This window comes from Pipistrellus hanaki (assembly GCF_964339955.1).
Source record: "Pipistrellus hanaki genome assembly, chromosome: X".
Taxonomy (NCBI): Eukaryota; Metazoa; Chordata; class Mammalia; order Chiroptera; family Vespertilionidae; genus Pipistrellus; species Pipistrellus hanaki.
The window spans coordinates 51,942,033-51,958,394 of NC_140524.1; the positions used below are offsets into that span (position 1 = coordinate 51,942,033).

At 39.7% G+C, this 16,362-nt stretch overlaps 1 protein-coding gene across 5 annotated transcripts in view; it reads right to left on the reverse strand.

The window, feature by feature from the left end:
* Positions 1–4,979: 4,979 nt before the first annotated feature.
* Positions 4,980–16,362, reverse strand: part of PLP1 (proteolipid protein 1) — a 151,860-nt gene continuing 140,477 nt past the window's right edge. For 2 of the 5 annotated variants that reach the window (XM_084870504.1, XM_084870506.1), the window contains exons 2-7: positions 12,709–12,895; positions 11,452–11,608; positions 10,107–10,275; positions 9,566–9,639; positions 8,467–8,532; positions 4,980–7,107 (exon numbers count right to left, since the gene is read on the reverse strand). In XM_084870504.1, coding sequence (XP_084726630.1) covers positions 7,036–7,107; positions 8,467–8,532; positions 9,566–9,639; positions 10,107–10,275; positions 11,452–11,608; positions 12,709–12,895 — 725 coding nt within the window. In that variant the 3' untranslated portion in view covers positions 4,980–7,035. Of the gene's footprint in view, positions 7,108–8,466; positions 8,533–9,565; positions 9,640–10,106; positions 10,276–11,346; positions 11,609–12,708; positions 12,896–16,060; positions 16,192–16,362 lie in introns of those variants that run through there. The other 3 variants (XM_084870502.1, XM_084870505.1, XM_084870503.1) reach the window with 2 other exon arrangements.

Below are 16,362 nucleotides of genomic sequence, written 5' to 3' on the forward strand. Positions count from 1 at the left end.
TAAAAAATAGAGCTGCCTTTTGACTCAGCAATTCCACTTCTGGGAATATATTTTAAGAAACACAAAACACTAATTTGAAAGAATATTTGCACCCCTAAGTTTATAAGAGCATTATTTACACTAGCCAAGATCTAAAAACAGTTCAAATACCCATCAGTAGATGAGTGAATAAAAAGCTGTGGTACATTTACACAATGGCTGGGGAAAAAGAAGGGGAGAGGGTTTTGAGACTGGATGAAAAAAGGTGAAGGGATTATAGATATAGATATAGATATATATATAGATATAGATATATATAGAGATAGATATAGATATACAGTAGATACACACACACACACACACATACATAATGATAAGGGCAGAAATAGCATGTTGGGGAACCAGCTAAAATTGTAAAAAAAATATATATATATATATATTAATCATGCCCTGTTAACTATGATTGATTTATTCTGATTAAGAAGGCACATTCCAACCTGGCTGACAGCTGCACTGGGGACTTGGGAGCTGACCTGGAAATGTAGCCCATCCTCCTCATCAGGGAGCTATTATCACGGAAATATTAACAACTTGGTTGCAAAAATCAGATTTGCCAGCCCTTTGAAGATCCTCAGCCCTTGCATATCACTAGCCCTGTGAAGATCCCCAGCCCTCTGCCTACCTTTTAACTGCCCATTTGGCATACTCTTTGGCTACTTCCCATGTAATCTTTGTAATTACGGTGGGGTGCAGAGCAAATTTTTGTGGATGACCTGCTTCTCTCCCATATTGCTGGCAGTATTGGAATAAATACTCATATATGAGTCAATGCTGTCTCTGCTTAATTGGCTCAAGTAATGACAGGCAGCACGGACCCATTGATTGTCCATTTACAATAATACATAGATATAGACAACAGTGTGGTGATACCCAGAGGGAAAGGGGTAGAGGGGGAAGAAGGGGGACAGAAAGGTTTTGGGTGGGACACATGATGCAGTGTGCAGATGATATTTTATTGCGTTGTATACTTAAAACCTGAATGGTTTTGCAAACCAAAGTCACCCCAATAAATTCAATTTTTTTTAAAGTAAAACAAAAATTAAAATAAATTGTAGCCCTCTGATTCAGCTTTGTGGTTTTCCCTTTTCATGTTTGAAAGGTAGAGTTTCACATAGTACATGGACTATCAATAAAGCTCATTCTTTGAAGCCCAGAGTTGGCTTACTGTCCACACTGGTGAGCAAAAGAGTAAGAGGCCATTTTTAACATCTTTTGACCCTAAATACCATAGCATGTCAGACATCTTTCTCTGGATATAGAATTGCATCTTCTTTTACTTTACCCTTTGTTTTTCATGGAACTGTACAAGTTTCTCCCCAATTCTATCTTTTCTAACTTTTCAGTCAAAGGATGTTAGTCTCATTCTTCACCACACTTCCTATCTCCCTCCATGTCATAGTAATAGTAATAAGGATAAAATACAATATAGAATAAGTATTACAGTGTGGAATTGAAGTGTAATATCTGAAAGTATGGAATATATTGTAACCAAATTGATAAGCACCCTTGAGTGGCCTGTATGTAAAAAAATAGATAAAGTGATTTGTACCCTATATGTAAGATCAGATAGCAAGGCTCCTGGGACCCGCTTGATAACACATCTGAGCACTGAAGACACAGCTGAGCATATAAAAAGAGCAAGCCCCAGAGAAAATTAGAGACTTTTGTTCTGCTCCTCCACAGACGGTCGCTCTCCACTTTCCCTGCCTGCACCTGTCAAGCTCTGCCGGAGCCACGAGCCCCGAACCGTGAGCCGCAGACCGTGAGCCATCGCGAGAGGCCTCAACTGAAGCCGAGCCACAGCTGCAACGTCCTCCGTGAACCGTGTGCGTGTGCGTGTGTGTGTGCGTGCGTGTGTGTGTGTGTGTGTGTGTGTGTGAGAGTGCAGATGCCCGGGTGGCCTGCCGAGGTCTGGAATCCATCAGGACTCTGGTAAATAAACCATGTGTGATTCGTGAATTGCATGTTTGTCTCCTGTGTAATTTATGCTTGGTGGATTATTAAGTACCTTGGGTCATAGGTGTCAGATTACTGGCTGAGGCATCCTAGGTCACCTGCGCATAAGTCCCTTATGGAATAATTGGGACACTCCCTAACCTTTTTTTTGTGTGCGTCTAGTTGAGTTCTATGAGAACAGAGACTGTGTTTTGTTTTATTCACTGTTGTATTACTAGCACCTAACATTATACTTGACACAGAAAATTTATTAAATAAATATTTGTTGGAGGTTTGAATAAAATGTTACAGTTGGATTTCCTTTGGTTATCTCATAATCTGGAAAATATTTATTCCTTTATCTAATTTTTTTTTCCTTTGGAATAAAGTAAATCAGTTCAAGGAGTCTCAGAACAGGAACGCATACAACAAACTTTGCAGGACAACAAAAATTGTGAAAAGCATGGTTGCTTATTTCAATGCAAGTGAGTGAACAAGGAAAATCTTTCCCAATTTGTAGTTTTCATTTGATTTTGTTTATATAAGAATCAATTCTTGTTCCATTTGTTACTTAATATTCAAAAGTTAATGTCAAAATAGACACACTCTGTGTGCTCACAGTAAGGAAATTCAGAGAGAAGTACCTTGTATCATTATCACATACCTTTCCACAGCTTCTATATTAGCCTTGATGGAGAGAAAAAGCAATGATAAATAGCCCATGTTTGTGTAAGTCCTGATCCATGTGCCCTCTGACTCCACAAATGACTGAGTGGGTGGAAGCATGCGCATGGATTGTGACAGTGTGTGCATAAATACTGTCACGTGTAAGGCCAGAAGCAGGTTACATAGAGAAGGCAAGTTACAAGTTGTCAGGACTCTGAATTGAAGTTTTGTTTTTATCAGGTCCCAAGAGAACCAAACCCACGTGAAGTCATGGCCCTTAACCACCCCTCTCCCACATACTGAGAAGAGAATTCAGAAGCCCATTTTAGTCTGCTGGTCAGATTGTTTCTTGCCTCCACTTCGCTCTACCCTAGTAGACCTCTCTGTTCTTGTTAAGGCTGAATGAAATCCTTGAATGTAAGATCATATCTTTATCGTCTTTCTACCCACACCACCCCAAAACTTGAGACTCCCAGGATTTAGTACAAAATTTAGTACATGCTCCATAAATGTTTGTAGACTGAATTAATGAATGAACCAATGTTGCTCTGGCCAAACCTGCAGCTTCCACACCCTGCATAATTGCATGCAGTGCTGACCATGAAGATAGGAAAAGCAACATAACCAATGCTGTAAGAAAATGTTTCTTGTTTATAGGGCTGCATCTCGATCTTTGGCTGATCTAAGCACAAAGAAAGCTCTTTCAATTTAGAGAAAGGACGTTTATGATGTGTGGGAGAGCTAAGAACAATGGGCTCAATTGATACACTGGAGATGCTCTCAGCTTCTGAGAGCCTGTAAACTTCATCTATAGATCAGTCCCAGAGGGCAGAGCCAAATAAGGATAGACAAACACAGCTTTCTTGGGAACTGGCTTTCTGCTGTTCTGAGGCAAAAATATATTCACTCTATAACATTCTGAATCAATTCTTTAAAATACAGTGCTGTGTCTTTGCTAGTGTATAAAAATAAGTCCTTGTCATATTTTTATTCTTTTAGTCTTAAAGTCATCCAACCAGACTTGCTTGCAGAATATTAATTGTAGTGAAGCAGAAATCAGGAGATTAAATTGAAACTATTTTTGAACAGAGCTCCTTAGGTGATGATTGACTTGTTTCCCCCAGCTGAAGTCTCCTTGATCTCTAGTCATGTTCCGTGCCAGCTGCAACTATGAGACAATGAATCTATAATTAATTTTAAGCGAGTTTTCTTTTGGCTGGTCATTAGAGTACTACCCAAAAGTACCAAATGCTAGCTGGGCATTTAATGCTATGTCCCAATGACTAGTGGGTTGGCCAATCATAGTAGTATATGTCACTAATCATTTTAATTTTTAAGATATATTTTATTGATTTTTTATTGAGAGGAAGGCAGGATAGAGAATTAGAAACATCGATGAGAGAGAAACATCAATCAGCTGCACCCTGCACACCCCCTATTGGGGATGTACCTGCAACTAATGTACATGCCCTTGACCAGAATTGAACCTGGGACCCTTCAGTCCACAGGCCGACGCTCTATCCACTGAGCCAAACTGGTTAGGGCAGATGTTACTAATCATTTTAATACTGTCCTGCCGTGAACTAAATTTATATTGCTCTTACCATATTTACTCTGCTTTGACATTAAGCCTTTCATTCAGTACTTTCCAGATACATGAGAATTACTCATGTATGAAACATTAAGGGCTCATTATTGAAAAATTCAAAGAGCTAACAATAACATAATTCTAAAGACACTGGAGATGGGCACCATTATTCTATTAAAGAAACCAAGTTTGAGTTCAAATTATCAGACCACTCTAAAACCCAACTTAGGAGAAAAGAAATCCTATAATAGGCAATGAATTGGTATCAAGATCTGAATTCTAGTCCAAGCTCAGAAATGTATTTTTGAGGTTAATTTATTTTTCCTCTATTTCTTAGTGTCACCAGCTATAAAAACAGAAGTAATTTATCAACTCCATTTTATTTTTTAATATATTTTATTGATTTTTTTACAGACAGGAAGAGAGAGGGATAGAGAGTTAGAAACATCGATGAGAGAGAATCATTGATCAGCTGCCTCTTGCACAACCCCTACTGGGGATGTGCCCACAACCAAGATACATGCCGTTGACTGGAATCGAACCTGGGACCTTTCAGTCCGCAGGTCAATGCTCTATCCACTGAGCCAAACCGGTTTTTGGCTATCAACTTTATTTTAGAGAATTGTGAGAATGACTTGGCTGAACTGGAAAAAAAAAAATGAATGAAGTCCTTGAACACAGCACAATAATGATACAATTATTCAAATCAAATCATGGGTTAAACAGAACAATTCACTCAGAGGACACAATGTTTGATTGAGAATATTCTTAATTTTATTTTCTTTAATTTTATAAAATACATTTTGTAAGATAAGTTTCTAAAAGTTTATCCTTTATGTGTGTTAAAATTGAAATTCTATATCAGAAATGAAGGAAACTCTTGCAGTTGATTAACCCTCTTTGTGTGTGTGTATGTATGTATATATGCCTGGGAGGTTTTCAGGGAAGAGTTGGTTATTTGTTATGCTATTAAATCAAAACAAAACACAAGGTATGGATTATTTCACTTTCCTTGATCTTGATTGGTTTCTTACAGAACTTTTCCCATCTCCTCCCTCTATGCAGCCTAGAAGCTTATCTGGTATACTGGTCTAAAAACAAATATCAAGTGTCTTTTTTTAAAGACCTTACACCTCCTTAAACATTGCTGAAACCACTTTGGGAGAAAAATATGCAACTCTTTACAACAAAAGAGCTGTCTACTGTCATACCCATAAAACCTTTCCTTCAACAATGACCAATCAGCCTTTTATATTTTAACCCAAAGTTAATAAACAAGAAAGAGAAGACTGAAGCCTGGGAGATATTCAGGTTTCAAAATCTTTCCACCTTTCCTTTTCTGTGGAAGCTTGCCAGCTGAATAGCTAACAGCTGGTGTATTCCGTTTAGTGATCTATACCAGGAGAGAATAACCTGTATGTTAAATCTGACTCTTTAACACACCAAGGTAACATCATTAAATTAAATCATCCCTCACTAGCTAGAAAGAACAATCAATTAATTATTAAAATAAAAAGGTTATTCAAATTGAGATTAAAATTCACCAAATCTGTTTCTGCAAAAGGCAGAATAATTTACAGAAAATTCCAGTAGATGTATGGAACTAGCCAATTTTACATATCATTTGTGATGTTTAATGTCCAATTTTCATTAAAGAATCATATTCAAAGGGTCATTCTCCAGACCTTTCTGATACAGCCCTGACCAAGTGATAAAACTGGAAAATGTGAAATATACATCAATCTGAAACAAATCAAGATCTTCAAATCATCTACAATGACTGAATAGATAATACCATATGAGAAGAGCACCATTGTGAAGATATGACAGCGGCCAGAGTACACAAGTAATTAACAGAAAAGAAAAAACAAAAACGCATGCTATCCAAAGAGTTATCTATCTTGTGTATACCAGAGGGCTGGCTCCATTTACACCATTAGCCACTAACAACTGCTGTTACTTAAGCCAGTCTTTTTTCATCTGAGCTAGTTTTCCTCTATTCTCAGCTCCTTGGAAGTCACAGGGTTGTCATTGGTAGTTGTTCTCAAGTAGAAAGGAATGAGACAATGCTGACAACACCCTGTTTCTCTTCTTTAATGAGGTGTAAGGCAAGGTGCCCCCTCTGTCTACACAGAGACTATGCTCCCTTATGCTGTAAGTAAGGTTGGCTGAGTTAGGGCTTAAATAGTCCTTTGCCATTGGGGTCAGTGCTCTCTTTCTATGGGTGAAAGATCCTTGCTTTGACCCCCTTCTCCCAGCTGCAATAGGTAGATTTGGGCAAATGCTCTTATTGTTTTACTGGCATTCTTTTTCCCCCCTTCTATTTTCAGCGGTAATAGGGAGACAGGTCTGAGCTCTCTGTTTTGCACACCAAAAAGATATTTGGTCCCTATAGATGATAATGGGGCTAGGTACATTCCTTCTCTCTACTTGAGCATCTTTCTTTCCACTTTGTTTCCATCAGTGGAAGTGCCCATTGAGAAGAAAACACTCCTTGGTCCTCAGGAGATGCTTGTAAGTTGAAGTAGAGCCTCTGTTTCTTTGTGACTTTCAGTGGTGGACATCTTAAGCATTTCCCATTTCTAGCAGGAAACAGCTGTGAAGCAAAATGACTAAAAGAGGAATATAAGAGGGGAGAGTCCACAGAGAGACATCAATCACCACAAGATTCTCCTTTCTTGTTACACTCATCAAGTAAGAAGAGGGCCAGTCAGTGGTAAAGGCAAAGAGTTAACATGGGAGATGCAGCACTGTAGGCTGTGTGGTTAGAGCCTTGCTGTTAGAAAAAGGGAAGTTCCTACAGACGATCAGAACTTGGTGCCTCGGCCCATGAGTTTAAGGACAGCAAAGTTGTAAGTGGCAGCAATCATGAAGGTGAGCTGTAAGAAACAGAGAGAGAATATGAGTAAGAGTAGAAAAGGAAGCTTTCTCTCTCCTCCAGTCCTTTTGGGAATGAAGAAGTGATGAAATAGCACAGCCATAGTGGCTCAATGGTTGACTGTCAACATATAAACACACTGTCATGTGTTCAATTCCCGGTCAGGGCACATGTCCCGGTTGTGGGTTAGATCCCCAGTGGGAAGAGTACAGGAGGCAGCTGATCAGTGATTCTCTCTCATTATTGATGTTTCTATCTTTCTCTCCCTCTCCCTTCCTCTCTAAAATCAATTGAAATACATTTTAAAAAAAGAAGTGATGAAATAAAATCATAGCTATTTAAATAAAGGAAAAATCCCTGTTCTATAAAATGCAGCATGTCCCAGGTTTTTGTCCTATATACTTGACTAGAAGTACTTTCTGAAACATTTTCTTCCAATGTCGCAGGTCCAGAGAACAACTCAGCCTGATTTATTCCATACTACACTTGGCCTAGCACTGACTTTTCCTGAGGGAAATGTAAATAATACATAGGTTTGCCATCATCTTACTTTCATGTCTGAGTGGCCTGGAATCATAGAGTGCTTGCTGCAGACACACAGCCACACTGTGCAACACAGCCCTCCAGTGCATCAATTTATTTTACAAAACGAGAAACAATTAGACTTTATAAAAACCTCAGCAGTAAGGGCCCAGAATTCTGTGAGTTTATCCTTGCACATCCACCACTTATTCAATGACTTCAGATAAATTGTCTCACCCTTCATTGCACTAGGTTTTTAATGTGAACTGTGAATGTACTACATTGACACTGTGTTGTAGTAACACCAACAACGAACTTGGGACATAGAATCACATTATAGCAATAACAGTTCTCATACTGTTAGGGAGTCTTTCCCATCTTTTCAGGAGAGTAACTAAATCCCTTGGAAAGTGTACAAGATAGAGTCATATTTACAGTATATAGAATTTCAAGCTTTGGAATATTATGTTTAGTAATATTTCAATATTCTTGAAACTGATCTGACCAGGATGCGTTAGGAATTAACTGTAATGTAGATTGCAAAGCATTTGGCAATATTACATGCTCTATAAATGCCAAATATTTTCATTCTTGTCTGTGAATCTCTTACCTCCTCTTTCTTCATACCACTTTTCTTGTCCCTGCCTAATTTCTGAAGTTTTTATGCCCTGGCAACCAAAATAGAGGTATACAGTCTCTACACTTTGCTGTCTCTTCCCAGTAGCTTCTCTCCAGCATTTCAAGGTTAGAAGGAGTCTACCTTTTTGCCTTGCAGCATAGCTGAACACCAGCTATCCCAAGACCATTTATTGCCCGAGATAATTCAAAGGCAACTTACCAGTGAAACCAATGTGGCTGCAGCCCCCACAAATGCAGCAATAAACAGGTGGAAGGTCATTTGGAACTACAAGAAAATGCAAAAGGAAGAACTATTTCTTGCAACAGTAAAAATATGTTCTGCTGAATACACAAACACAGCTTTCTGAATAAATGCTGATATCTTTCTGCGTGCTAATTATGCATCTCTAAGTTGTCATTCCCTTAAGTGTAGGCCTTCCATTCCTAAGTGTACATCACAATACTCAGAACACAGAATAATCATAAAATACATATAAAATATTTTAATCAACTGGTTTTTTATAATTGTGCCCAGGGTCCCAAAATTTAAATTCAGCATCTTGTTTTCAAAGAAATTATTCACCGCCTTCTTCCTCAGGATTACTTTTAATCCTTTGATTCATTTGTGTACAAGATCCTGTCTCAATACAATGTTCTCATTCTTCAAATGTACTGTTTTTACTTCACATTGGAGATTGAGAAATTCCAAACTGAAAGTGTTTTTGTAAAAACCCATAAATATTTCTGTGCACAACCCATTTTCTTCATAAAGTTTTTAACTAAAAGAATAAAAATTTCCATTTGGGCCGAAGCTGGTTTGGCTCAGTGGTAGAGCGTCGGTCTGTGGACTGAAAGGTCCCAGGTTCGACTACGGTCGAGGGCATGTACGTTGGTTGCGGGCACATCCCCAGTAGGGGGTGTGCAAGAGGCAGCTGGTCGATGTTTCTCTCTCATCGATGTTTCTAGCTCTCTATCTCTCTCCCTTTCTCTCTGTTAAAAATCAATAAAATATATTTTTTTAAAAATTCCATTTGTGGGATTTTACCATTAAGCTCTGTCTATACTTAATGCTACAAATTTCTTTTTTAAGGCACAAAGTCTTAAAATGGAAAGCATTCTATGCAGCTCTAGGGAACATACATATTTTAATACCTATGCTCATTGGATCAGGCACACTGAATCAATATTTTTGTAGAAAACAATCTGCCAACTCAAAATCGAGCAAAGAGAAACTGTGGTCCTTAAAATTAAAGGCCATGGGGAGGAACTTGTATGGTACTAGCCATTCCACTGTAAAGTAACCCAAATGGCTCACTCACCTCAGCTGTTTTGCAGATGGACAGAAGGTTAGAGCCACACACCTTGCCAGGAAAAGCATTCCATGGGAGAACACCTAAGTAAAATGCCCAAATAAACTAAGGTGAGCTTCATGGACTTGTAGGGCTACATGGCTACTTTCCTTCAGAGTCTTTCTTCCAACTTTAATCATCCTGGCTGAAAATTTGATCCTACTAACAATCAGGATTCTCTTTTCTAAGGATTTACCAAAAAATAGAAAGTGGTATTGAACAGTTGTGAAATCTTATATTTGTTATTGAAATTTACTGCTTGGAACAGCAGTCAAATAGGGTAGAGCAGTGTAAACAGTCAAGAAATACCCCCCACACACACACACAAGAAGTTTCTTTCAAAGGGAAGAAATCTCTCCAGTTTGAGTGGCGAGGGTTTAATAAACGAAGGTCCCAAGCATCCCTCTTCTTTCCCCCCATAATTATCACCCCCCTTACCCCAAATAAATAACTAAATTAATATACTTCCATAAAAGGATTGAGAAGCCAAGACACCCATGCACTAACTCACCATACATTCTGGCATCAGCACAGAGACTGCCTATACTGGCAGAGGTCTTGCTGGGGAAGGCAATAGACTGGCAGGTGGTCCAAGTGTTGAAGTAAATGTACACAGGCACAGCAGAACAGGCAAACACCAGTAGCCACACAATGGTCAGGGCATAGGTGATGCCAACAAACTAAAACAATTGACATGGTGTGATTAGAAATGAGCATTAGCCTGTAGACATGGAAACACAAACCGGGAGATCCTGGAATGGTATGTGTCAGAAATTGAACCAAATTCCAGAGATCTCCACCACATGAAATTAGTAAGCAGGGCATCTCTGCCAAATGTCATTGGCAGTTTCTACTAGAGAGCTGGCCCTGGGTGTGACAGCGGGTGGCAGGAATGGGTGGGGATTGGAGTGAGAAGGATCCCTGGATTAGAGAGGTTTCAGGAGATTTGTTGGGCAGATAAAGTGTGAAAAAATCAAAACAGATCTTGAAAGAAAGTCGTGCCATTTCTTGCCTTAGGCTGAGCTTAGAAAATGTTTCTTGTCACAGAACTTTTGATCCCTAGTCATTAAACAAAGCCAATAGGAAATTTAAATTTCAGATTAAAAAACCAACACTTTTCTAAGCCAACTGCTGACCACAAAAGACATCACCACAACCCACAGATGTTTAGCCCCCAAAGGAACCTTTAACTCTAGAGGCTGAAAACCAATGTGTGCCTCAGTAGAAACATAAATAGCCCCAGTCAAAGATGAAGCATTAAATATGTAGATTTATCCTAGTTCCCCTGGGACCTTCAACAGTATAGAATCCCAGAATATTGTGAATTCCACCTTGGAGTCAATTATTTAATTTCCATGATCCATCTTCCCTCTAAGATTAGCTACCTACATTTCAGTCCTATGGGTAGCATTTTAGATTCTTGGGTAGTCATATCTCTTGTTTTGGTCCCTCCTAGAAGGGGAGTAAAGGGATCAACAGATGGCTTAGAAATGGTCTGATTGTACAAAGTATCCCACAAAACTCATGCTTTTCATTTTGAGATGAAATTTTCTAGGGAACTTTTCAAGGGTGAGGCTAAGCCTGCTGGGCACCACGTTCTTCCTGACCTCGTTCGGCTGTAGCCATCACTTCCTCACTAAAAGGCCAGGCACCTAGAAAGGGCCTAGTCTTGGGTGAGGGTGAGGCCACAGACTCACGCCCAATTGTCCCCCACCCCCTTGTTATTGCCACAAAATCCTGAGGATGATCACCTTGTCGGGATGTCCTAGCCATTTTCCCAAACAATGACACACCCGCTCCAAAGAATGAGCTTGATGTTGGCCTCTGGAACCCCTCCCCTTCTGGCCCCCTGTTACCGTTGCACTGAGGCCCTTGCCGCAGATGGTGGTCTTGTAGTCGCCAAAGATCTGCCTGACTGCGCCGGTGGTGTAGAAGCCCTCAGCCAGCAGGAGGGCCCCATAAAGGAAGAAGAAAGAGGCAGTTCCATAGATGACATACTGGAAGGCATGGATCCTGCATTAACAGATAAACAAATGAGACCAGAAAAATCTTATTAATTGAGGAACCAGTTCCCTTCCTGCGTAAGTGAGATGGACATTTAAGTGAGCACTTAAACAAGATTAGGAAGTCTTTAGAGGGATCACAAATCTCTATCTCCATGCTTCCACCTTGTCTGGATTGAAGTAAAAGAAGATAGGGAATGTGCAGCCAGAAACACATGCTCCTCAATCCACACCTTACTCACCCTATGACCTGAACAACCAGAGCCCTAGTCTCCTTCGCCTGACCTTTCAAAGATGCTCCTTCAGAGGAGAGAGGAGTTGGACAAGAAAAGTGATGAGGACTCTGGCTGGTTTGGCTCAGTGGACAGAGCATTAGCTTGAGGACTGAAGGGTCCCTGGTTCGGTTCCGGTCAGGGGTACATGCCCAGGTTGTGGGTCCCCAGTGGAGGGCATGCAGGAGGCAGCCAATCAAAGATTCTCTCTCATCACTGATGTTTTTATCTCTCTCTTTCTCTCTCTCTCTCTCTCTCTCTCTCTCTCTCTCTCTCTCTCTCTCTCTCTCTCTCTCCCATTCCCTTCCTCTCTGAAATTAATAAACAAACATATATATATATATATATATATATATATATATATATATATATATATATATATATATAAAGTGATGAGGAAACAGGAATCTAACTAGCACTACGAATAAGAGAAGCTAGGACTGGGTATGTGCAGACTCAAGTGGGGTATCAAACCAAGAACAGTGGCCCTACTTTGTCCAGGCATTTTACCTCCCCCAGAGTTCTCTAAATCTATCACTTTGGAGTCTCCAACTCAGTCAATATTAACCCTACTGAGCAAAATTTATAATGCATAGAAGAAAACAAAGGGTAAGAGATTGGCTAGCAGGTAGACCTCTACTTTCTGAACTTGGCACATTTCTCTTATTTGGGGGCTCAGATGTGGAGGTGTGGCATAGGTGGAATCTGCACACAGAGGAAAGACTCAGGAATCCTTTCCAGTGCCACATCAATCCCCTACTTGTCACTAAGTATGAGTTCTGTATCTCCAAGATGGAAAGAAAAAGAGAGGGATTTTTATGGGATGACAGGTACTTACACATTAATGAGATACTCATAGTCCTGGTAGTTTTTGGAGAAATAGGTTTCAATTAGTTTCTCTGTACCAGTGAGGGCTTCATGTCCACAGCCACAGAACAGTGCCACCCCAAAGAAACACAATCCAGTGGCCACCAGGGAGGCAAAGGGGGCCCCTACGAGACATCTTGCACAGCACTCTAACAAACCTGGGGAAGAAGAAGGGGAAACAATCAGGAATGCACAAAAGGAAGGTAATGCCACTCTTACCTCTCTGCCAGACTTGTGCTAGCATGCATGAATGAAGTCTCACCCCAGAGCCCAAAATCAGGAGAGTCTAGAACTTTAGGCTACTGCAATATGAGACTGACCCCAGAACCATACTTTGTTCTATTCTTGAAAATTAGTCCTTTCTTTTAATTCCCAGAATTTGTGTGTGTATGGGAGGGGGGGGGGATATTAATAATCAATAATTCAAGTAGCAAGCCAAAGAGAGTATGCAATCATTCCCTCATGTCTTATCATTCTTATTTGTTTATTTTAGTCATCCATCAACTCTTGTGGAGTACCTACTATGTGCCTAGCATTGTGCTAGGTGTTATATGAGATGTGAAGACATAAACAACAGATTCAGTCATATGGGAATCTTGTTTACTGAGAAGAATGAGTTTGGTAGAGGATAGCTCCCTCTGGTCTCTTGGCCTGATCCCCAAAAGGTACAAGAAATAAAAAGGTTAATCTCTTTAGAAGAGTTATTTGTATATATACATACACAATATACAAATATATACACAGATTATATATATATTCATATATCATATATGTGTATATGATATATGAATTATTTGTACATATATACTAGTACATACACACAAATAATCAGCAAGTGTGTTGAAAAGTGCTATTTTAGAAGAACATGTTGGGACTTCTTACAAAAGAAAGTAAATTGTGTTAATTTTTAGGTTTGGATTTTCATCCAAAGCTCACTTGTCTATACCAGGGTAGCGGGGACTAGAGGACTCCTTTGCCCAACCCTATTCATATCAGTACAGCTTCCTTTTATCTCTGAGTGCTTAACCTCTGGTGATTTTCATGTCAGAATTACATCAATGTGAACATTTTCTGAAGGACCAAATTATCTCTATCATGGAAAATTGAGACAGATGCATTTATTTGTTCTCAAAATGAGTGAGTCCTACACCCACCATCCCCTAAAATGACAGCCCTTCCTTAGTCCTCAAAGAGTCTCTTCCTCAAAGATTCTTATATATCACAGCAGAGATTAAGCATGGAAGCTCAAGCCAAGAAAAGTAAGTAGTTGACATTTGTAGCAGAACTGAATTTTTCCCCAAGAATTGTTGTCAGAAAACTTGGCCTCTATTGGAAGCAATATGTAGCTGTGATACAATAAGTGAATGCAGAGTTTGCTTAGCATGAATTTTACAACAGTTCCCAGTAAGAGTGTCTCATCAAAGTGAGATTGTGGCGCACACACATACACGCACACGCGCGTGCGCGCATACATGCAAATATGAATACATATGCATGTGTATACCAAAAGAAAACACATTTGAAATTGATCATTATTCTTAAGAAACATACTAAATACATATTGTAAGTCAAGAAAAGGAGCTTTGAAATAAATAGTGCTGCCATCTTCCTTCTCTGTCTCTCCAAGTCTTCCCCACCCCCAAACTCTTATACTCTCCTAGTAAAGAAGTTCTCTGAAGCCTGGGTTTAGGGGAGGGGAAGGTCAGTGACCCCACTGTTCCCTCTCTCCCTAGCACAGGGTCAGGGCTTGGACAGAGCCCTCCATAGCTCCCCCAAACAAAGAAGCCTTGTTTCTCCCAGAGATCTCAGGAGCCTCATTGGTATTCTGTAGGGGCCCACAGGCCTGGGGGTGGGGTGGGGTCATGCCCAGAGAACAATGGCAGAACTGTTTGTTTAGAGTAAGGAGAGCCATTCACCCTAGCAAGTGACTATCCTGTGCCCACTCACTCACCCCAGCTTTTTCACCCTGCGAATGGCTAAATGGTGGTGCAGGTGTAATCAGGGATGGAATAACTTGAACTCTTGCTAACCAGAGAATTCCACTCTAAGTTTTAGCTAATGCCCACTCCAGTGTTGTAAAGATGAAGGAAAATTCTCTTTAGTGTATCTGATCCCTTGATCATCTCCACCTAACCAGAGAGTATCATATGTATTGTTCTTACTGGGTTATAAAAGGCTAAATCTTGGGAGCAACTCTGAATCACCAACTGATACTCTTCCTTTTCATGTCCATTTTTCATCTATTTTCTTAGAGCTCAAATAATTTAGTAAGTTCCTTTCTGATCTACTGGCACTCAAAGCAAGGGACAAGAAGGACATAGGTTTTAATGATTCTCTAACATGAAGTCAAAAATATAAAATGACCCTGGATAAATCTATCATTGTTGAGCTATGAACAGTTCAACAATATTGGCATAAGCATCAGATGTTCATCTCTTCACAATTGAAATGAAGTGTTTGTTCTGGGGGCAGGTAAATTAATCAGAAGTGAAGAATTTGTCAATCCAATTGAAATAAAATCAAATTTGGGGTTCCAACTTGGAAAAACTCAGAACATGCAAGAAATTGTGTCTTAATCAAAGTAGTTGACAATCAAAATATTCTGAGAAGGTCCATTGGTACACTTTCATTTTTCCCAGCCCAAGAAATGTCCATGGGAATGTGGGAACAAGAGCCTAAAGCCATAGGCTCTCCATTTCAGAATCCTTCATGGCTGGAAGGGTACTAGTGTGATTCAGGAAGGCTATTTTGGAGGAATTTTGGAGAAGTTCCTTATCTCTCTCAAGAGACAGTCTTACATTTTCAAGGCTAAGTACAGTCTGCAACATAGTAGAGTTAGCATAAAAAAATATATAGTAATAATATTATCCAATGTAACTCAGTTCAATTAAACCAACCAAGTTTGACTAGAGGTCATAGAGAAAAATAATGACCCACATCCAGTGTTTTCCTTTCATTTCTGTTTATGTAGATTCAGTACAGTCATTAAAAGCACATTAGCAGTTACCTAGATCCTATAAGACACAAAAGGGAATTAATTATAAGGCCCAGTCATTTTCTTCAATTTTCTTTCAGTCTTGTTAGAGAAAACAAATTATGTCTGTGATTCAAAGACCAAAGCTACTTATCATCTTATGTTAAAATGTATATAACCAAACCCTGTGGGCAAAATGCAAGCAAAGGGGAAATATTCATTGTTGGCTAGATTTATCTGCAAACTCCCAAAACTAGTATAGTCGATCTGTGATAGGACTTTAAGCCCTTCTCACCAATGTTCTTCACAGGAGTCTGAAAAAGGTTGACAGCATTATTGTGACTCTTACTCAGGTCCATGTCCATCCAAGAGACTGTGTTGACCCTGATGCTGTCTCTTTAATCAGACAAGCCCTCTTTTCTTTCCCATGCACTGGGCATGTCTCAAGGACCAGCTCCATGATGGTAATTCTGTGTGAATCTGGGAACTCATCAAAGGGAGGAGAGGAAGGGCCTCATTGAAAGGGATGGTATAAAGAGACCAATTGTGCTTTGCACAGGCCCAGCCTGTCCCTTTAATCCAGCTGACAAAGGGAGAGATAGAACCCTATACAATTGAACTAAACAACAGGCAGACTTATTGAGTAAAAAC